Source organism: Pongo pygmaeus, chromosome 13 (assembly GCF_028885625.2).
Source record: "Pongo pygmaeus isolate AG05252 chromosome 13, NHGRI_mPonPyg2-v2.0_pri, whole genome shotgun sequence".
NCBI lineage: Eukaryota > Metazoa > Chordata > Mammalia > Primates > Hominidae > Pongo > Pongo pygmaeus.
The window spans coordinates 107771080-107795105 of NC_072386.2; the positions used below are offsets into that span (position 1 = coordinate 107771080).

Below are 24026 nucleotides of genomic sequence, written 5' to 3' on the forward strand. Positions count from 1 at the left end.
TATATCTTATTTATTGCTTTATCTTCAGTGCCTTAAATAGTTCCTGACACACAGTAGGTACTTAATTAAAGCTTGTTGAATTAATGAATGAAAAATAGATGAATAAATGTTACCTTATTTAACAAGTGTGTATGGAGACATCCCAACAAACAGATATTGAGCTAAACATGTATCAAGAACTTTAAAACATTCAGACCATTTGACCCAATAATTCCACTCCTGGGAACATACCCTGAGGAAATAACACAGAATGGTGAAAATGAATTTAGGACTAAAAATGGTTGTTGCTGTTGAATACAAAATAGCAAAAAAAAAAAAAAAAAAAAGCTGCTAAAATGTCCATCAATAAATACATTATGAAGCAGTCATGAGATAGAACTATATGCATGTTGAAATACTTACTGTATAATATTAAATAAAAATGCAAGATAGAAAACAATTAATTTTTCACTTTCAATATATGAAAGGGAAAAGACAGAAAAAATTAGTAAAAAGTTACTGTGGCTATTCAATGGGGCATACAAAAATTGCTAATTTATACTTTTCTTTAGTTTCAAGTGTTCACTAATGAGCATGCATAACTTTTATAATTGAGAAATATTAGAAAAAATAAGGACTGATCATACTTGAGGTAGTAGTGATGACTTTAGCTTCACAGTGGATAAAGATATCAAATCCAGAGGCAAGCTGGTTCTTTGTAAGAGACATTGAGGTTGAGCTGTCCTGGACTTTCTTTGTCAGTCAGTTCCCCACTGGGTGATTTCCAGCCATTTCAAGGGAGCCCAGGACAGGAGGTACAAAGTCCCCTGACTGCTGGGAAACTGCTTCAGCTCTGATCAATCAGAGAACAGTCTCTTCATCCCCTGACATTTACCAAACCTCCTTCAACCTCATCTGTCACTGTGCGGTGGTACTGCCTTGCCAGCCACAGTCTAATCAAGTCAGAATGTGCAAGGGTCCCCAGAGATAGAGAGAAGGGTGGGCTCTGAGGGAGTGGGGAGAAAGGAGAGACAGGGAGATGGAAAAGGATCATGAGGGAGGAGGGGAAGAGCAAATGTTCAGAGCATGCCTGTTTGTTTTGCTATCATGGCAATTAATGCTGGGAAGTGACATTTTAAGGGGCTCTAGTGACAGCTTTGGTGACATTCCTGTTTGTGATTCCATGACAAATCTCTGTCTATATTTTATTTTAGAGAGTGTAGAGACAGCTCAGAGGACAGCTATCAGGGGATGCCAAGTTCCTGTCTGTTGGAGGCACTGCTGCCGCCTGCTTTGCAGAGCCTAGGCATTTAGACACCAAGGCCAAACGTCCAAGAGGAGGCACCAGCTAAGAAACCAAAGCAAAAAAGCCGCAGAGGCAGGGTCTGGTCTGGGATGGCCTTGTGAACTCCACCATGTGGTACAATTAATTGGAGCAAAAAATGAATGCTCTGCCATTCTGCAAGTGACGTTTGGTTTGTCAATCAGTGGTGAAGAAAAAAAAAAAAAAAAAAGAAAACTCAATTCTGAATACTTTCCAGGCTGGCTAGTTCTAAGGAGCCTATTTTCAAACACGGATATTGCCTCCTTGTTTTCTAAGAAGTCCTAAGATGAAAATTAAATAGAAATAAATTAAGCTCAAATTTTACAAGCTGAGAATTAGATTACTTAAATTGTGTCTGATCTCTCCCCATGCTATACCATTTTGACAAATGTCTACCTAGTCTTGTTTGAATACTTCCAAAGAGTAGTTCACGATCTTTCAAATTAAGAGGGGGAGAGCAATGTAGATATAACAAGTTGCTTACCAAATAATATTCAGGATGTCACAGGGATAAATACAGTGTGGCAAAACAAAGAGAGTACTGAACTTGAACTTAAGGGATGTGGGTATAAAGTACAATTGCACCATCAAACTCTCTGTATTTCATGGATGAGTGACTTAATGTCTCAGAGCTGGAACAAGGTTCTGTGTCTCTCAAAAGGGTTCAATAACACATAGTTTATCATATAATGTTTATGAAGCCATTCTATAAATGTTAAAGTGCTGTATAAAATAAAGCAGCTATTACCATTTTATACCCTTCTAAACTGTGACCTTTTAGGGAAAGGCTATTCCCTATTTTGCTATATATGTCTACATTAAACAGTCTCCAGCACACAGTGGGTGATGGTAAACATTTGATAAAGAAATAAATGAATATGAATGAATGAACAAATGAATGGTGAGGAAGAGGTGTACCCAAAGAGAAGATTCAGGAAGTAAATGCAATCCTGTCTCCCCCTGTGGCTGTGGAGATGGCTAATGAAGGAACAGAGGACACAGGACGGAACTATGAGCCTTCAGGACATTTAAAATGCAAAATTCAAACAGCACTGGGAATAGGGAGAGGAGAGAGGCAACATGGAGAGGAAAGAGGCAGTTTGGTATAAGGATGTCAAGGCACTTTGATGTTAAGAAAGTCATTTCCGGCTGGGAGTGGTGGCTCATGCCTGTAATCCCAGCACTCTGGGAGGCTGAGGTGGTTGGATCATGAGGTGAGGAGATCGAGACCACCCTGGTCAACATGGTGAAACCCCGTCTCTACTAAAAATACAAAAATTAGCTCGGTGTGGTGGCTCACACCTGTAATCCCAGCTACTGAAGAGGCTGAGGCAGGAGAATCGCTTGAACTTGGGAGGCAGAGATTGCAGTGAGCCAAGATGGCGCTACTACACACTCCAGCCTGGCGATACAGCCAGATTCAGTCTCAAAAAAAAAAAAGAAAGAAAGAAAAAGAAAAGAAAATCATTTCCAAATTTTTCTTCTTTTCATCCTGGAGGACCTATCTTTCAAAAATAATCCTACATGCAACCACTTTAAAGCAGTCTTGCTTTTGTTAAAACAATTCTGCCCTTTCTTTCTTCCCCTTGCCCTGCACATGCTCCTGGCAGCACCCTCAAGGCACTGTCAAATGGGAGCTGCTGTTAGTAAGGGAGTTTCCCAGGCTCTCTGAAAACTGGCACCTGGGGCCTCAGAACAGAGTATGGCTTAAAGATGGGCAGTAATTCCCATGCAGGGAGCAGAGGGCAGGGTGTTGTTGGTGTTGTTGTTGTTGTTTTTCTTTTCCCCAGGGAAGATAGAGCATCCTACAGAAATAAGATAAGATCTGAGGCACAAGGCACAAGAAAGTGCAGGTTGAGCACATTTCATAAGAGCAAATGTGGACATGATGGGCCCAGTGGCCTATAGAGTTGGGTAAAAGACACAAGTGGCTGGCCATAGAAATGGCAGGGGTAAGACCTAAAACCCTCATATGGGCCTTGCCTGGCTCAGGTACCATTTCCAGTTCCTCCACCAACCCCTCAAACTGAAGCCCTTGAATTATCTTCATCTTTCCAATCTCTGGGAAAGAAATGTCTCCTGCAAGCCACCTCAGATCCAGTTGTCATGCACCTGTTCCCACTGTGGCCTCTGGCACTTTATTAGCTTCTCTAAGAAAGAGGTTTTTAAACTTCAGGTTATGACTCTCTCTCGAACTGCAAAATCAATTCAGTGGCTCCATCAGCATTACAAAAATGCCATCAAAAGAATAGAAGCTATCAGAACATGGTCCCATGTAATGACAATGTGTATTATTTTGCAAAACTTATTTTAGAGATGTGCACACACACATTCACACGTGAATATGTGCAGGCTCACTGTATAAAACAGTTTTGATTGTGTCTGCTGTTCAATGTTGTGGATAAACATAGCTCTAAGAGACTTAGCTTGCTGGCATCTAAGCTCATGTCTTTCCTCTCCGGCTCATATAAATGGACAGGAGTAATACATGTTGTGTTATCTCCAGCACATGCTTAGACTTGGGTATCAGATAAAGCTGGGTTCAAATTCTGGTTCCATTATTTGTAGCTGTATAAATTTGAGATGATCTCTAAATTTTGATAAGGATAATACATCCTTTATGAGATACATGCAAAGATTCAACAAATCATTGACTTGAAAATGCTAAACAAGATTTGTCCAGTGCAGAGAAAAGATAAAGAATTCACATAGAGGTTACCAATCAGTAACCAAGTACCAAGGCACTTTGTGCCTTGGTGGAGAGGGTGTGTTTTTCTGAGGGGAAACACATTTGTCTGCGCTGCCCGGATTCATCAGAACTACCAGGAGGAGAGGCTAAAAGTCTGCTGGTCCACAGAGAATGTGGCCACCCCTCTCCCCAGGTGTTCAGGTCCAGGGAGATCTGAATTCTGTCCCAGAGCCTCTGGCTGAAGTTATTGGAGATCCTGCAGGGAAGCCCCACCCACTGAGTAAGGATGGGTCAGGGTTAGACCTGAAGAGGCACCATGGCCACCTACTGCCATTTCCGGTGTGTTGGGCTGTGGGGACAAGTCTTGGGACCAAGCCGTGTAGCCTCCCGGGCTCCAGCATGAGAAAAGCCCAGCCTGAAGCTGTAGAGATGGGTTTCACCCTTTCCTTACCCAGGGGGCTTAGCGTGTTAGGCAGTTGTGAGTTCCATTGCTGGCTGCTGCCCTTCTCCCAAGGAACTCAAAAGGCTTAGACAGCAGGCAGCCACTGGTGCTGGTCGCCCCTCCCCATGGGAGTTCAGTAGGCGGGGTTGGTACACTAGGCCCTAGTGGCATGAGTTCAAGAGTGGGATTTCCCAATCTGTGAGTTGCACAGTTCTTTGGAAAAAGCAGTTTCCCTGGCTGGGTAGCAGGCTCATCACTACCTCCCTTGGCTCGGGGGAGGAGGTTCCCCTTCCCCATGTGGCTCTCAGGTGGGCCGCCATACCACACTGCTCTTCCTTCTTTCCGTGGGTCATGCCAGCCTTCTAGTCAATTTTGATGAGAGAAACTGGATACCTTGGTTGCCTGTGAAGGATTTACATGTTCATTATGTTTTTGTTTGTTTTTTTGTTTGTTTGTTTTTTATGAGAGCCTCTGAGGGCTGCTGCTTCTAGTTGGCCATCTTGGCTCCTCTCCTCTGACTTCTTTTTTCTTTCTTTCACACCTTCCTTTCTCCTTCCCTCCCTCTTTTCCAACCACTTCTCTCTGTACCTCCTTCTGCCCTTGCTTCCTTCTATTACAAAGAGCACTCATCCATTTCTTTCATAATAATAAAACAAAATTTTAAGAACTCAATATCCATTCATCCATCCCCTACTCCATCCCTTAATAAAAGGATACATTTGTTATTTTAATTTTCTTATGCTTCCATGCATAATATTCAGGGAAGGGAAACATAAATTTAAGGAGGGATAAAGAAAATTGGAATTAAAATGTATTGAGTTTCTGTTATATACTGAACACAGCATTCACAAATTAACACAATTAAATTCTCAGCAACTTGTTAAGGTGATATCAGAGGTGATATTCAAAATGCCTGAAAATGTCTAAGTCACAAGCAGTAGCCAGAAAGGATGCCAGGAACAGTGCTAGAGCAGGACCCTAAAGCCACCATGCTGCTGAGCAGTGGGAAGATTGGGAGACAGCTTGAGGAGGCATCTGCCAGCCAGACAGTAGGAGGCAGCACTCGGGTGCTCAGGGCAACAAACTACTTACCAAATGACACAGACAGAATTTCAATATTTAACAAAGGGTGTGGCAACACCAGTATGTATCAGCTGAACAACAGCCCTGCTCAGTACATTACCCTTGAGACCTGAGACCTCAATCTGTTGCCCTTTTATAATCAAACTTTCTCCTTCCAGTCTCCAGACTCTATTATTTGCAGATCCAAGCTGCAAAGTAGATTGATAGTTGATAGAACTCAAGTATGATGAAGTGGTTTGAATTTAAAGGCAAATCCTAAGAATGAAATGTGCAGGTGAGGTTAGCCTGTGGCAACATAATTTCTAAAGGGCTATAGGATCTTTTATATGCACTTCACAGCCTCCAAATACTTGCCCACTCTTGACAAAACTCATGATTGTGCCGAGATCACCCTGTAAAAGAGAGAATATGATGGTTTTCTCTCAAAAGCCTTCTGAGGCAACAAAGCATACATTTGGTCTGAGTTGCTGATGTTAGATCCTTTGTAATCTGTCAATGGAATTGTCCCTCTTCTGTCCAAGCAAGGAAGACCAGGTACTCAGGAGCAATAATGCTGCAGGGAGAGCCCCTAGCACCCACCTCCTCATGAAGAGGTGACCAGCCTCCTGTCTGGAGTCAGGGAGTATATGCCTTTTCTTTTTGCCTATGTTTCTTCCTTTCCTGCTCTTACTTCATCTAAGAGTAGCTGGGATACGGCACTAAACAAAGCATTTTGTACTATTTCAAACTGCTTTGTTTTAAAATGTACTTAAAAAGACATTAAAAGGAAAATCATTTTGGTCCATTGAAAACAGGTGATAGGAAGACACGACGACACAGAGTGGTTAACAGGTTTGCCTTAGGTCTCATTGCTGGTGAACCAAGGAGCAGGATTCAAGTACAAAGCTTCTCCCCTCCACTCCACTAGGCTGCCTTGTTTCAAGCATCCATCACCTATTCTCTTTCTACACCTTCTGTGCTGTCCTCAATGGTAGTGTTGAGAGTTCAGAGAAAAAGAGCTTGGCTTTGTTAATGTTTGCAAATAGTCCTGCTTGAAAGAAAATACAAGGAGAAAAGTCATCTTTTAGCTATGTGGGTGGTAGGTCTGGAAGTGTGCAGCCGCTGGGGCACACCATCAGAGAGAGAGGGCCAAGAGCACCTTCCCCTGCTTCTCTGGAGTTAGCCTGTGCACCCTCTGTATCCAGCACGATTCTTTCCCCAGTGCTGTCTCTGTTATACATTAGTCGTGTGCCAACACCCATCTTTGACATGAACTCAGAGTTTGTAGGCAGCTAAGAAGTACAGCACCTGAAATGGCAAGACTGTGTTCTCTTTGAGGAGCATAGGACCTGGGAGGCATCAATCCACAATAAAATAAGCCATCAACATGATGCTGTGTGGCCCATTCTGAGCATGCATGTCAGCTATCTAGCACAAGGATTCTACATAGAAAAAGAGGGTTCCTTCTGGCCAGGAGGCTGGGGCTTGGTATCAAAGAGCTGGGCTTCTACCTCAGCCCTGCCACATCCCTGCTGTGTGGCACAGAGATTCAGGACACCACTCAAGCTTTGGCTTAAGTTTCCTACCCTCCCTCCCCTACCAAAATTTATCTCCCAGGAAAACTCCTGAAATTTTCTTTAAGGGCAGAGGTTCTGCTTTCCTCACTTCTAATCCTAGAGTCTATTATGATGCCTGGCTCAGTGTAACTGCTGTGATAACCAATGATATGAATAACAATATCATCAATGGGTATGGAACATTTACTGTGCACTAGACAATTTACACGTGTTATTTCATTTAAGCTTCCCAATCACACTGCAAGGGAAAATATTGGTAGCATGCCCCTTTGATAGGAGAAGAGTATGTGACTTGTCCAAAGTCAAATAGCTAGTGATACTGGATAGAAAACTCAATTTCTGTTGCATTCTGCCTCTTGAGTATAGACTCTTTATTACCACAATGTACTGCATTCCAGCTGGAAGGAAGGAAGGAAGGAAGGAAGGAAGGAAGGAAGGGAGGGAAAAGGAAAAAAAGAAAGGAAGGAAAGAAGGAAGAAAAGAGGATCAAACAAGATTATTGGCCATAACCCCCCTTCTGCCACCTGATTTCCCACTTTGGAGATGTTTGCTGTTTTCCATCTGAAGCCTAGTGGAGGGAGTGTGCACCGGTGCTGGGGTGTGGGTGTTAGGAGAGAGAAGTTGCTTGTATTGACTGTTTCTTGATACCTCTCCTTGGTGGTCTGTTATCTGGCATCAATGATCCCTCCTGGGTTTTCATCTTTAAACAGTGGTTGCTCTCTTCTGGGTTCTCCTCATCACCACCAATGGCCTCTGCTAACTTTTTGCTTTCTAGAGTCCCTAGACTTGATAAGAGTGAGCTAGCTTGAAGCCTGGAACTAAGCATTCTAGAATCTGGTCAATGTTTTGATTTATCTTTTTTTTGAGACAGAGTCTCTCTCTGTCATACAGGCTGAAATACAGTGGTATGATCTTGGCTCACTGCAACCTCCATCTCCCGGGTCCAAGTGATTCTTGTGCCTCTGCCTCCTGAGTGGCTGGGATTACAGATGTGCACCACCATACCTAGCTAATTTTTGGATTTTTAGTAGAGACAGGGTTTTTCCATTTTGGCCAGGCTGGTCTCTAACTCCTGGCCTCATGTGATCCACCTGCCTCAGCCTCCCAAAGGCTGAGATTACAGGCATGAGCCACTGCCCCCGGCTGTCTTGATTTATCTTGATTGATCAACTGACTGATCAATCAATCACTTGGCCAACATGCATTTTCAGAGTGCTTACTATGAAGTGTTAGCCACTATGCTGGATGCTACAAAAACAAAGATAAAGGACACTGTACTCTCTCTCAAAGATCTCTAAGTCTAGCTTAGCAGACAGAAAGAGAAACTGATTATTTTTGTACAGTGTGGGAAGTGGTCAGTTCAAAGTAATCACAACCAGCTTTAGGAGCTGGAAGAGGGAGTAGATTACTCATCTGGGTTGGGTTGAGGAAGATAACTGATGTAGAAACTGATTAGGGGCTAGGAAAACTCCTCCAGCATTTGGAGATCATTTATCATTGGATACCCACAGCAAATCTATGACCTGGGAAGACTGGCTGTTAAAAAACAAACAAACAACAACAAAAAGAAAATAAAAGCATTTTCCATATAAGGACTGCAAAGCTCAATGAGTTATGCTGCAAAAGCCAAAACTGAAAAATATAGGAAGATGTTTTCTGCTTTATCTAAGTGATTTTCTTTTAGACAAAGGAAGCATGATGTTTTGGCCTGCTGGTATTACTTCCAAATGAACATCCTTACCCTTTCAAGGCCATATTTATTGTCTGACCTTCACTGGGCACTGTCTATGTGGGAGGCACTGTGCTGGGCATTGCAGGATATAGAGAAATAAAATAAATGCAGACTGTCCTTGTTGTAAGATGAGAAATCACATGAAAATGATAAATAACATTTGAGAAGGCAAACAAATGGGGGTAGTGACAATAAACCAGCAGTTCAAACACAGAAGAGACTATGATGGACAAGGGGAATATTCAAAGCATTCCAGAGCAGTGAGCATATCATGGTGGCTAGAACTTGAAGGAAAGCTGGAGATAAATATTACAGCTGGATTTGAGAGAATCTCAGAAGCCCAGCTGAAACTGAAGGACTGAGGTCTACACATACACATCTTGGGGTTCAAGACTTACCACGTGCCAAGTTATGGGGTAAGTATTTTACACATCTTTTATTTTTATATCTAATCCTCCCATTAACCCTTCAAGGAGGAAACTGAAGCCAAGAGGGTTACATTCCCAGTTTCACAAGATCACACTATAAGTAAATGGGCAAGATTTGAACCCAGGTCCAGATGACTTCAAAATCTATACTCTCATCTACTGTATCACTCTACTTTCTCCCTGAGTTTCTAGGATTGAAAGAAAAAAACCTACTTTTTAAAAAGCCCCCCGACTTTTTCTGTTTGTCCACTGAGCATCAAGGAAAGATGGGCCTCAGAGGAGTATCTTAGGAGTAGAAAAGAAGAATGCAGAACTCAGAGCTCCAGGGAAGGGGCCAAACTAAAAAATGAGGGTTCCTCTAGGTTCTCAAAAGTAGCGGTTAGTGTCTGAACTGGAATCTCCAGCCCAAAGCTTTCACCCATTATCATCATCAGCCTCACAAGGAATGAAGAGATAAAGAAGAACTGTGCCTTTGTTGCATTTATCTAAAGGAAAATAGCTAAATTCCATCTGTAAACAAGCTCAACCATAGACAATAAAGGCAAATGTAAACACATCCTGTGCTTATGTCCAAATAATCAATTGTCCCCAAACAAAACAAAGGAAATGGGTCTTTGCAACAACATAAGTGAAAAGGAGCAAGAGGTACTAGTCATCAAAAAGTCCAATATGAGGGGAGTGATGTCAGCAAGATGCATGATTAGAGACACCTGGCATTTATATTCCAACAAGAAAGGACCAAGGCAATGAATAAACAGCTAGGATTTGACCTGAGTGTCGTCGACGGTAGAGCACCGAAATGCAGCAGAAGAGTGGAGAAGCATCTGTGGTAATAGGAAGTCCACGAGGGCAATGTGGAGGCACCCAGCCTCTGAAGCACCATCCCCTTGGCCTGGATTAGATTTGCCTAGAGTCAGGAGAAACTTCTCACTGTGGGGAAAAGATAAGCGGAAGATCTCTATCCGCCCCCATTGCTACCACAAACACCTACAGTCCTTACTACAGGAGAATTCCACAGTCCTCACAAGCCCTGAGCCCAGTTTAAAGATCCACTAAGAATTTATACAGCTGCACTATCCTGGATTAGAAGCACAGCATGTGTACTTCTCACTTCCACCCACCATGTGAGCCAAGCTGCTGCAGCACAGTACACACCTCAGGAGTGTGCCCTGCTTTGGGGGCCAATAGCCACGGCACCTCTCCAGCAATGGGGCTCCATCTTCATTACCCCAAGCCCACAGGGGTGGCTGAATGTCACAAGCCCAGCTTTACAGAGCTTGGGCCTAAAACTGGCTGTGACTCTTGTCCTACAGAGCAGAGAGACCAACCCCCGCTACCCTACTTCCAGCCAGAGAAACAGTATAATGGTCCCACCCACAGCTATCCTGCCTTGAGCCAGCCAAACCACTGCTCACCCACCCTCAAGTGGGAGAAGCCTCTGAGCCTCCAAGCAGTTGATATAACTCCAGGGCAGCAGAATGGCTGCATGCCTATGCATAGGACCTGAGAAACGGCTCCGGAGTGCCCCCACCCACTACAGATATACCCCTGGCCTGCCTAATAGTTCTGTGCCCCCTAAAAGAGCATGAGAAACTGTCCCACAGGACACCCCTGGTGGGCATACCACCAGAACAGCCAAGCAGCCAAGAGCCCATGTCCTGAACCTGAACAGCCCCATGAGCCACTCCTTGTGGACATTCCCTAGGCTGGCCAGGCAGCTGTGCACCTACATACCAGGCATGAAACAGCCCTGCAGGCTGCTCCTGGTGGGCACACACCTGAGCCAGCCAAGCAGCCTTGTACTTATATTCCAGACCTGAGAAACAGCCCCTTGGGCAGACATGCCCACAGGTTGGACGAGCAGCTATATGGCCATGTCCCAGGTCCAAAAGAGTCCTGTGGGCCGCCGCCCACAGAAACGCCCCAAACCAGCCAAGCAACTGTGCAGTTATGTCATTGGCCTGAGAAACAGCCCTGTACCCACCCATGGTAGCCATGCCCACCCAGGCTGGTCAGCCCACTGCAAGCCCATGTCTCAAGCTGGAGAAATGGCCCTGTGGGTTGTCTCCTTCAGACACATTTTCAGGCCAGCCAAGCAGCCATACACCCACATAGCAGGCCTAAGAAACAGTTTCAAAGGCAGCTCCTGGCAGATACACACCCAGACCAACTGAGCAAACTTATGCCCATGTCCCAGGCCTAAGAAACATCCCTATGAGCTGCCCCTGGTAGAAATATCCCCAGGCCAGCTGAAAAGCTATACTCCCATATTCTGAGCCTGAGAAACATCCCTTTGAGCAGCTCCTGGCAGACACGCCCCCCCCGCCCAGGCCAGCTGAGATACCACGTGCCCTTGCTCCTGGCCAGAGGAACAGCCCCATGGCCCTAATATCACGGAAACAGACCCCAAGCTGCATGAACATCCCCCTGATCTGAGAAATAGCCCAGTGAGCCCAATCCTGGCAAAGCTGCACCACCATCACCACAAACTCTCTCAGCCTAGGCCACTGAGTAACTTACAAATGTCACTAATGTAAAATTGTAGCCAATTTAACTACATAGAAACTCTAGTATTGCATCTAACTAAAATCCAGGACAGCACACCACACCAAACTGACACCTCAAGACCAAGTTATACAAATAAGTCTTTCCCTATGAAACCTACTCAATAAAATTAGAAGTAATAACTTTTCTACCACATGCTTAGAAATCAACATAGGGACCCATCAAACATGAAAAATCAAGGAAACATGTCACTGTAACAGGAAAACAATAATTTTCTAGTAGCAGACCCTGATCATAATAAAATATATGAACTGCCAAAAAAATTAAATAATAATTTTAAATAAACTCAGTGAGGTATAAGAGAAGAAAGATAGTCAATTTAACTATATCAAGAAAATGATTCATGATTTACATGATACATTCAACAAAGAGATAGATACCATAAAAAAGAACCAAAGAGGAACCAAGAGCTAAAGAATTCAATGAAGAAAGTAAACATATGAATCAAGAGCTTCAACAACAGACTAGGGAAAGCAGAAAAAAAAAATCTAAACCTGAAGACAGATATTTTGAAATAACACAAGCAGTCAAAAAGAAAAGAAAAGAAAGAATAAATAATACAAAGAAAAAAGAAAGCCTCGAGTAAGTGAAAAATATTCATATTAGGGGTGTTTCAGAAGAACAAGTGAGGTGAAAAGGTGATGAAAATATATTTAATGAAATAATAGCAAAAAAAAAATTCCAAGGTCTTGGGAGAGAGATGGACATCAAGGTCCAGGAAACCAAATAGGTTAAACCCAAACAGATCTTCTTCAAGGCATCTTAGAGTCAAGTTGTTGAAAGTCAATGACAAAAAATAAAAAATAAACAAAATCAGCAAGAGAAAAATGTCAAGTCACATATAAGGGAATTTTCATTAAAGTAACTGGATTTCTCAGCTAGAAGAGAATGAGATGACATATTCCAAGCCCTGCAAGGAAATAACTGTCAGTCAGGAATACTATACCTAGCAAAGTTATCCTTCAGAAATGAAGAAGAAATAAAATCTGTTACAGGCATATGAAAACTAATGGAATTCATCAACACTAGGCTGGCTTTACAAGAAATGCTCAGTGAAGTCTTACAACTGGAAGTGAAAAGATAACAACTATGATCATGAAAATATGCAAAACTATAAAACTCACTGGTAGAGCCAATATATTTTTTGAAACAGAAAGGAATCAAACCTTATCACTACAGAAAACCACCCAACTGCAAAAATAATAAGAGAGGAAGTAAGAAACAAAGAATACACAAAACAACCAGAAAACACTCAGTGAAACACTGATTAGTTCCAACCTATCAACCATAACAATTATTATAAATGAACTAAATTCCCCATTAAGAATATATAAACAGGACAAATGGATGAAAAAATAAGACAAAACTATATACTGCCTATTAGGAAATTCACTTTTCCTGTAAAGACAAACACAGAATGAAAGCAAAGGAATGGAAAAATATATTAAATGCAAATGTAAGCCAAAAGTGAGAACAAGTAGCTGGAATCATATCAGACTAAACAGATTTCAATTCAATGCTGTAAAAAGAGACAATGAAGGACATTATAGACAATAAAGAGATCAATACAGCAAGAGAACATAACAGTTGTAAATATATTTACACTAAACACCAGAACATCCTGATACATAAAATAAATATTACTAGATCTAAAGGGAGAGATAGACTCCAATAAGATAATAATTGGGGACTTCAACATTTTATTCTCAGTATTGGACAGATCATCTAGACAGAAAGTCAACAAAGAAAGATCATATTTAAACTTCACTATAGACCAAATGGATGTGATAGACAATTACATCATATTTCACCCAGCAGCTGCAAAGGGCAGATTCTTTTCATCAGCACATGGGACATTCTCCAGGATTAGCCATATGTTAGAGCACAAAACAAATCTCAGAAAATTTTAAAACACTGAAATTGTATCAAATATCTTATCTGACCACAGTGGAATAAAACTAGATATCAATGACAACAGGAATATTCATAACTATACAAATACAAGGAGATTAAATAAGATGCTCCTGAATGACCAATGAGTGAAGGAAGAAATTAAGAATAAAATTTGAAAATTCCTTGAAACAAATGAAAACAGAAACACAGCATACCAAAATCCATGGAACACAGCAAAAGCAGTATTAAGAGGCAAATTTATAGTAATAAATGCCTATATCAAAGAACTAGAAAGATTTCAAATCAATAACCAATTAATGTACCTCAAGGATATAGGAAAGCAAGAAGAAATCAAACCCCAAATTAGTAGAATGAAAGAAATAGATCAGAGCAAAAATAAGCAAAAAGACTAAAAGGAACAAAAGATCAATAAAACACAAAGTTGTTTTTTAAAAGATAAACAAAATTGACAAACTAATAGCTAGACAAACTAAGATCAAAAGAGAGAACAGACATATAAATAAAATCGGAAATGAAAAGGGAGACATCGCAACGGATATCACAGAAATACAAAATGATACAAATAAATACAAAGTCAAAGGCTATTATGAACAGCTATAGGTCAATAAATTTGAAAACAGAGAAAATGCATAAATTTCTGGACACACAGAACTCAACAAAATTGAACCACAAAGAAATGGAAAACCTTAACAGACCAAAACAAGTAATGAGACTGAGTCGATAATAAAAAGCCTTCCAACAAAGAAAAGTACAGGACCAGATGGCTTCACCACTCAATTCTACTGAGTGTATAAAGAAGAATTAATAACAATTCTTCCACAACTATTTCAAAACATTGAAGCAGAGGGAATTCTTTCTAATTCATTCTACAAGACATGCATCACCCTGATACTAAAACCAAACAAGGACACATGCACAAAAAGAAAACTACAGGCCAATATCCCTGATGAAAATATATGCAAAAATCCTCAAAGTACTAACAAACTGAATCCAACATGTCAAAAAGATAATATACCATGATCAAGTGGTATTTATCCCAGGCATGGAAGGATAATATATGCAAATCAATAAACATATTTCACATCAATAGAATGAAGGACAATCAATAGAATGATGGAAAAAAAACATGATCATCTCAAAGCAAAAAAAAAGCTTTTGAAATTTTAAATATCTCCTCATGATAAAAACTCTTAATAAATTAGTTACAGAAGGAAAATACCTCAACATAATAAAGGCCATATATGACAAATCTACAGCTAACATCTTACCAAACAAGACAAAAATGTCCACTCTAATCATTCTTGTCAAACACAATACTAGAATTCCTAGCTAGAGCTGTTAGACAACAGAAAGAAATGACAAACATCCAAATTGGAAAGGAGGAAGTCAAATTCTCTTATCTTATTCCCAGAAAAACCTAAAGAGTCTACCAAAACGTCTTAGAAATGTGATATGTTTTGACTCTGTGTCTTCACCCAAATCTCATGTTCAATTATAATCCCCAGTGCTGGGGGAGGGAACTGGTGGTGGGAGGTGATTGGGTCATGGGGGTGGATTTCCCCTTTGCTGTTATTGGGATAGTGAGTGAGTTCTCACGAGATCTGTTTGTTTAAAAGTGTTTAGCACTTCTCCCATTGCTCTCTCTCTCCTGCTGTGCCATGTGAAGAAGGTGCTTGCTTCCCTGTCGCTCGCTCGTTTGCCATAATTGTAAGTTTCCTGAGGCCTCCCCAACCACACCTCCTGTATAGCTGTGGAATTGTGGGTCAATTAAACCTCTTTTCTTTATAAATTACCCAGTCTCAGGTAGTTCTTTATAGCAGTGTGAGAACAGGCTAATAATTAACGATAAAAGAATTCGGAAAAGTTCTAGGATGCAAAATCAACATATAAAAATTAGAAGCACTTCTATACATAAACAAACTAGCTGAAAAAGAAACCAAGAAGGAAATCCCATCTACAACAGCTATAAAACAATACAATAAAATATGTAGAAATCAATGTAACCAAAGAGGTAAAAGATCTCTACAAGAAAAAGTATAAAACACTGATGAAAGAAATTGAAGAGGATACAAAAAAATGAAAAGACCTCCCATGCTCATGCAATCTTGAGAAAAAAATAACCAAATTGGAAGTATCACACTTTCAGACCTCAAAATATACTACAAAGCTGTAGTAACCAAAGCAGTATGGTACTGGAATAAAAACAGACACATACATAGATGAATGTAACAGAATAGAGAACCCAGAAATTTATTTACAGTCTACTGACTTTTTACAAAGGTGCCAAGAACACTTAGTAGGGAAATGGCAGTCTCTCCAGTAAATAATGCTGAGAAAACTGAATGTGCATATGCAGAAGAATGAAACTAGACCCCCACTTTTACCCAATAAAAAAATTAATTTACAATGAATCAAAGACCTAAATGTAAGACCTGAAATGATAAACATATTAGAAGAAAACAGGGGAAATACTTCAAGACATTGGTCTGAAAAAAGATTTTGTAAGTAAGACCTTAAAAGCACAGGCAAAAAAGAAAAAGCAAAAGTAGACAAGATTATATGTCAAACTAAAAAGCTCCTGCACAGCAAAGGAAACAACAGAGTGAAAAGACAACCTATAGAATGGGAGAAAATATTCATATAATATTTACCCAATAGGGAATTAATATCCAGAATATACAAGAGACTCAAACATTCCAATAGCAAAAACAAAAAACAAAAACAAAAAACAAAAAAAACCCTCCAATCTAATAAAAAAATGGACAAATGGTTCTGAATAGAAATTTCTCAAAAGACATACAAGTGACCAACAAATATATGAAAACATGCTCCTTATTAGTAATTATCAGGTAAATGTAAATCAAAAACCGCAATGAAGTATAATCTCATCTCAGAATAGCTACTATGAAAAAGTCAAAAATAATGAATGCTGGTGAGAATGCGGAGAAAAGAAAACTCATACACTGTTCATGGGAATGTAAACTAGTACAGTCACTATATAGAACAGTTTGGAAGTTCCTCTAAAAACCACAAAAAGAACTACCATTTATCTAGCAATCCCATGGCTTGGTATTTATCCAAATTAAAGGAAATCAGCTTATTGAAGATACATCTGCATCTGCATGCTTACTGCAGGATTATCCACAATAGTCAAGACATGGAATCAACCTAGGTGTCCAACGACAGATGACTAGATAAAGAAAAGGTGGTATACATACACAATGGAATACATTCAGCCATAAATAAGAATGAAATCCTTTCATTCATGGTGACCTGGATGGAACTGGAGAACATTATATTAAGCAAAATAAGACAGGAATAGAAAGTTAAATGCCACATGTTCTTACTCATATGTGGAAGCTGAAAATAATTGATCTCATAGAAGTAAAAGAATGCTCGAGGCTACTTGTAGGATACAGGGGATATTAGAAGCTGGGAAAGGTAGGAGGGAGAGAGGAATAGGGAGAAATTTATTAAAGGAAATAAAATTACAGCTAGATAGGTGTAATAATTTCTAGTGTCCTATGCCACTTAAAGATTACTTATTAATGTAATACATAGTTTCAAATAACTAGGAGCATATTGAATATTCCCAATGTAAAGAAATGATCAATGTTTAAGATGATTGATATACTAATTACCCTGATCTGATCACCATATATCATATGGATCAAAATATCACTATGTACTCCATAAATATGTACGAACATTATTTGTCAATATAAAAAAACATAAAAGAAGTCTAATATAAGCCAGCAATAACTGTAACAAACAAATGGGATCTCAAGCTGCATCAACAGAAGCATAACAGTTGGCAAGAAGAAGGCAAAAATCCCATTTTTCTCAGCCCTGGATCATTCCTGCCTTGAGGAAGAAGAGTGTCAATTTGGGTATTATGGCCCAGGATGTGAAAAATTAGAATTTCTGTCTAGACGGCAGTGACCAGGAAGGTGAAATGTCTGAAAAATGCTTTATATGAGACTATCTGGAGAAACTGAGGTGTTTAGGTTTTTTAAAATGTACAGGCTCTTTTATTTGTGTTGTCAAATTTCCCAAGAGCTGCTGTCTTGGAAAAAGAATATCAGATCACTTTCCTTTTGGACATGGGGGACCACGAACACAGATTTCAAGTTGGTATAAGAAGAAACCCTCTAATAGTCAGTAATGGTGTGGAAATGAGATGGCCTCTTTTCCAAGTAGTGGGAAAGCTGTCAAAGGAGGTAATCAAGAGACGCTGGAAAGATGTTGGACTGCATAGCCTCTGAGGCTCCTCACAACTCCAATTCTGGGAGTACTGACACTCTTTTATTCTCCCATCACTACTGAAGAATCAGAGAAGACAAACTTGATAACCCAACAGAAATCCAAAGCCATAAATCCGAAGTGGCTTATCCCAGAAAACACTGCCTGTAGTCCCCAACCGCCCAGCTTCTGCACCTCTTCCCATCTTTTCAAAATGCCCCCTGGAAAATGAGCTGTGACATGGAGCACTCACCTTTCTTCTCAAAGTCCACCTTCTCTTCCCCTGGATGTCCCAGACTGTCCAGAGTGTGGGTCACCTGGCTGCCAAACTCGTCCTCGCGGGAGACATGGTTGGCCCGCCTAGGTGGCTCCTCGTCCTCCTCACAGTCATAGTCATCCAGGATGGGAGTCTCCCGGATGGGCACGCCAATGACGGAATTGTGGGTTTGCAGCCGGGATGAACGGAAGCTCTCCCGCGCCTGGGGACCCAGCAGCACAGATGGGATGTAGTGGATCTCATGAGTGGCTTCTGTGCTTGCGCTCTTCTGGGGGATGCGGCGACGCTTCTGCCAACGTCGCTGGGCGTACAGCGCCACGGTGAACACCAGCAGCAGCAGCAGCAGCGCGATGAGGCCACCCTGGAGCAGGAAGGAAGGACACAAATGGGCCACTGTTCTTTGGACTCGAGGGCCACAGGGGATTTTCCTGTCCACTACACCCTGCCAGGATCCCTGGGTTTGGCTCACAGAGCCTCAGGAACCACCAGCCGTGGTTTTTAAGCTAGAGAGACACTGTTTCGAACCTGGCTTTTTCACCAACAATCTGTGTGACCCTAGGCAAACTTCTTCACTTCTCTGAGCCTTGCTTTCCATAGGTATAAAGGATGAGTAGGAATCCCTGCTCTTCCTTCTTCACAAGGTTGCCATAGGAAGCAAATCAGATGGATAACGGTCATGTCAGAGCAATACAGATAGCTCAGTGGCAGGAAGGGTCAGGGCTGCGGCTTCGCACAGGTGAATGTCTGAATCTAGACTCCACCTCCCACCAGCTGAGCATCCCAAAGACAGTTGCCTACGCTCCCCCCAGCCTTGCTTCCTCACCTCTAGAATGAGTTAACTGAAAGATCAAGAGACAGTAGTAGACTGTCTTACATCTTGCTGCAAATATAAGATAGCATTATTAAATCAAACATAATTTCTGCATAGTCTGTATTTTCTTCATTTTTCAGAAACACTAGTCTTTAAATTTCTGAATTTCTATAAGGGAACTGGGACAAAGTAGGTCCTTAACAAATATTTGGTAAATGAGTGAATGAAAATGTACCTTTCTAGGGCTCCCTTAATCAGAATTTCAAGGTCAACTGATATATTATATACATATATATATATATATACACACACACACACACATTTTTTTCTTTGATACACTCAGCTCCTAAATATTTGAGTCTGCATTATCATACGTTAATTTGAAATAAGCTAATGTGTTAATGCACATATCCTACATGATTCATGAAATACTCTGGTCTGTAAGATCCTTCAGGGTAGAGGTATTTTCAAAACACGTCTGTAATCCCCATAACACCTGTCGTGAGCTTGAAGTGGAGGGTTTGCATTCTCCAGGCCTCCCCTCAATTGTCCTGTGCCAGAAACCTCTCTTCTGATGGGTAGGCCCTCATCACTTCTCTTGCTTTTCTTCACTTTATACTCTGCTTCATGTTTGGGAGATTGGAAGACACTTTGCTGAATGCCTGCTGTGTAATCCCTAGAGTCAGGAGGAATCACCCTTGTTGTATACAGGGTAGAGAGAGGCTTCAAAAAATCAAGAGACCCAGAAACTCAGCAAGTGGCAGAGTAATATCTGAGCCTTACTTTTTGTGTGTTTATTTTGTTTGTTTTTGCTTTTTAACTCTAAAGCCTATATTCTTTCAATCCACCTGTGTGGCTGATGGCTTCTCCTTGGCTATGATCTCATTGAAGGCAAGGACAAATTCTGACAACTATCTGTACAGCATCTAACAAAGATGACAGATGTTAGCTGTGAATACATTATCTTGGGGGCAAAGGTGGCTGCTGTTAAACACACCTGTTTAGACCAAGAAGAACGCTGTTTGCTGAAGTGGGTCAGCCATCCTGCTGACTGTATTTGATATTAGAAAACCAGCATGTTCTATTTGCAAGACCCTCAGCTCACTATGCTGAAATTCAGCACCTCCACAGAGGTAGGGGGACTGGGTGGATAAGAGGACTAAGAGGTGGTGGCCAGGTATGCAGGTGTGGCTGATAGCTCTGGAGCAGGGGCCCAAGCCCTGCCTTGAGTTCAGCAGTGAGCTACTTTGGTTTCCCCAAGAAAGTTTCTCTGGATGTCATAACATAAAAACAAATGCACAAATCAAACAAAGCTATAAGTACATGTATTTATGTGTGTATTTGTGTGTGTGTGTGTGTGTAGAATCTATTAAATATATGTGTAAATGCATGTGTATACCAGAGGTGATTAGGTATATATCACCTTAAAAAACAACAATGAATCTTTTTTTCCTCTACAGAACATATGACAGTGATTGCTCTGTATCACAAAATTATGTGTGACATGATATTATTTGTCTGTGATTTTTTTGTGTTTCGGAAATAAGAAAAGAAGGAGAGGGAGGGAGTGAGGAAGAGTGAAGAGGAGAGAGGTGATAGGGAGAGTGAAGAGAGAAAAGGGCTGGGGGCAACACTAATCCTTGATAATCACAAGGGCTGACCTTCTCCTTAACACCTTTACTGAATGTTATTTTATTTAATCTTCAAGACAAGACTATGTGATAGAAATTAGTTTATGCTGTATAGATGAGGAAAAGGTGATTCAGAGAAGTAAGTAACTAGCTTGAAGTCACACAGTCAGGATTTAATTCCAGGTCCAGCTGGATTCAAAGGGCCAGGAAGTGGTGGAGCTGTGACTGGGCCCCAGCTCTCCATTTCACAGCCCTTGGTTACTGAACAGCAATTCTCACTGACTAAAGAGAGGGAAGGGGAGGAGGAGGAAAGATGGTGAGGGTGCATGAAAAGGGAAAAGGAAAGTATTATTTTCAAATTCAGCCTCCAGATGTGCAATGGGTGCATCTTCTCTTCAGAGAAGCTTTTCATTCTGGCCCATTAATGCCCCTGGGGGAATCTCCTTGCCTGACCATGCCCTCTGTCTTCTCACCTTTGGGCATTTCATTCAGTGAGAGGATAAGGTCTTGCATGGTTCCTGGGCCTTCATTCCTCATCCCACTCAGTATATCCCAATTATGGTTGTTGGACTCTGGTCAGATCCCAGGACCAATACTGACCTAGGAAAGATGAGGCCTAACCAACTCATCCACCTGCAACTACTAATGCCCCTTCCTTCCTTCCTTGTATCCTTTGCCTTGAGAGCCTTCCAGTAGTAAATGGCTAAGTGTTGGCATCAGACTGACATGATTTTATCCAGGTTCTACCGCTTAGACACTGTGTGACCTTGACGAGGTCATTTTATCTTTCTAGATCTTTGGCTTTCTCATGGGTTAAACAAGGACAAGAGTCATAATGCCACCTTATTGGGTCATGAAGGCTAAATAAGATGCTTGTGGGGTACTTAATATAGTGTAGGGGCACATAGTATCATAGGTTGTTAGCTACTGTTACTGTCAACAGAATTCAACAAGTATATATTCTGTGTTGAATGAATAAAGGAATGAATGAAGGAATGAATGACTTGACTTTCTGGCCCTATATACCTATTCTGCACAACTTGCCTTGGATCCCCAAATACTTCTCAATCTGGACCAAATGTTTGATATGTGCTCTTTCATTCACCTTTACACCTGTCATCATTCTATGTTAAGTTGGAAACTCAGGCACAGAAACAAATGTCATTTACTCAAGATAGTGCAGCTGAGATTCAAACTAGCTCCAGCACGACTTTAAAACTGTGCTTGGAGTGGAGAAGGCACAGGAGCAAAAGCCTACTTAGCCCCTGCTCAGTCTCACTTCTGCCTTATCAGGTTACCTATGCAATTTCAGGCACAGATTTCTCAACATAGAAAATTTCCAGAAGGGCATGGCAGAGGGACCCCCTGGTTTGGGAGGCACTGAGCTTGAGTTTCCCTTTAGTTTATTGACCCATTGATTCTTTAGCCCTTGACCTTGCCATTTGATATGAGCCCAAGCCAGTGGCTATGGCTATGCCATTAGGGCACAGGTTCATTGTCCTCACTCCCCAGCCTGCCCTGAACTCAGCTTCCATCACCTCCAACTGAGTCACTGACCATGTGGTTTCCATTACAGATTCAAGTATTATTGCAAGAACTTGGTCAAAGCAGAATTCCAGTATTCTGGGGCTCATCGTGCCACTGACTACTGAAACAGACATCCCAGGCTGGGCTTCTAAAGAACTCAGGAGGCATCATCTAAGACATGGTAGCAGCTTAGGTAACGTTGCAAGCACCAATCTGACCAGCCCTCCCTCCCTAGACCCTGAAAAAGTAGTGGAATACATAAAACTGGACACAGTCTCAGAGCATGTGGGAAAAAGGTTCTAAATTCAAGTTTACCTACTTTCTGACCTTGGCTTGCTCCTATGGACCTTCAATTTATTAATCAGTAAATTGGACCTGGCCAATACTTGTAATATTATATCACACAGCTAGAAATAGCTAAGACTGGGAGTCAGAAACACGAGGTTGAAATCTAATGCTGCACATATAAGCTGGGCTATCTTGGACATGAACTTAATTTCTCTGATTAACAATTTTATTATCTATAAAATCAGATCATAGACTTCTTTATCGAGGGAAGTGAGATGTGAGCTAATGGACATGGGATACTTTGCTTAGTGCCTGGCACATGGTAAACCAGTGATAGAAGAAAATCTTCATTCATGGTACCCCCTATAGGCTGCTGTGCAAATCAAATCTGAAAACAGCTGTGATATTCTGTAAAAACTGAAGAGTGCTATGCACAAGCAAAGGAGCTCAAGAGAACCATCTGGCTGCCTCTGTCATAGTGAGACATCTCACCCAAAGAATGCAGATGAGTGACTCAGAATCAAAAAGGAAGTGTAGACTGTGTCCACCTGCACTGGTCCAGGCTTCTGTCCTGGTCCACATCCATAGAATTACATACTCCCTTCTTTATTGGCTTCCCACACCAGAGGTAAGCAAACAGAAAGGCAGGAGCAATCGATCAGTGCTCAGCAGGTCCAGCGTGTCCAGCCTCTGAGTCCATACCAGGAGCAAACACAGGCCCAGGCAGCAGAAAAAAATGCTGCAGGGCAAGAGGGGAGCTGAGGAGGGAGGAAAAGACCTAGGAAGATGGCTGTGAATTTTTAGAAAGCAAGTTAAGAAGAGGCGAAATCTCCAAGGGTGACAAGCTGAGACCCTGCTGGCCTCAGGGACCACCTGACGCCAAGTCCGATTTGGACCGTGCTCACTCCAGGGCAGCCCTAGACAAACAAGGCTGAGGAAGTCACTGCAAGTTCTAGAAATAATAACATCAGTCTATTAGTTAGGGGGTTGCTTCTGTGAGGTTGTAAGCTGGACGGATCTTGGGGTGATTTGTTTTTCCATCACCTTATGAGAATTTCAAGAAGCTTTCAGGGAGGAAGTGGAGAAGAGATGTGAGAAAGAAAGTGCACCCCTATCCCTTCTGGAACCTTCCCCATTACAAGTCTCTCTAGGCAGGATCAGCCTCCTTCTCTTGTTTTATTACTGACAGTGAGTCTCAGATTCCCCAGGGGAACAAGACAAGGGTGAGGGTGGGCGGTGTCAAGGGCAGAGTGCTCTGACGGGGAAACCAGGTGGCTGGGGGCATACGGGCCAGCATGAGAATCCCTGCTTCTCTCCTTGCTGTTGGCTGTGACAAGTTCATTACATTTTACTTCCTTGGACTGCAATAGGCTCCCTTTAAAATGAGGCTGATAGTTCACAGTGTGAAGAGTTATGCTAAGGATTAAACAAGACATTCAAAGGTCTGGATAAAGGATCTGGCACCACAAAAGTCAACAAATACTAGCATCATTCCTTCAGCTTCCCTATTTGTCTATCACAAACCAAATCCTTTCACC

At 41.6% G+C, this 24026-nt stretch overlaps 1 protein-coding gene across 5 annotated transcripts in view; it reads right to left on the bottom strand.

Annotated features, from left to right (window-relative positions):
- The window catches only part of ASTN2 (astrotactin 2), a 999842-nt gene that overhangs the window by 776967 nt on the left and 198849 nt on the right, over positions 1 to 24026 (bottom strand). For all 5 annotated transcript variants that reach the window (XM_054500794.2, XM_054500795.2, XM_054500792.2 and 2 more), the window contains exon 3: positions 18208 to 18592. In XM_054500794.2, the coding sequence (XP_054356769.1) occupies positions 18208 to 18592 (385 nt within the window). The remainder of the gene's footprint in view (positions 1 to 18207; positions 18593 to 24026) is intronic.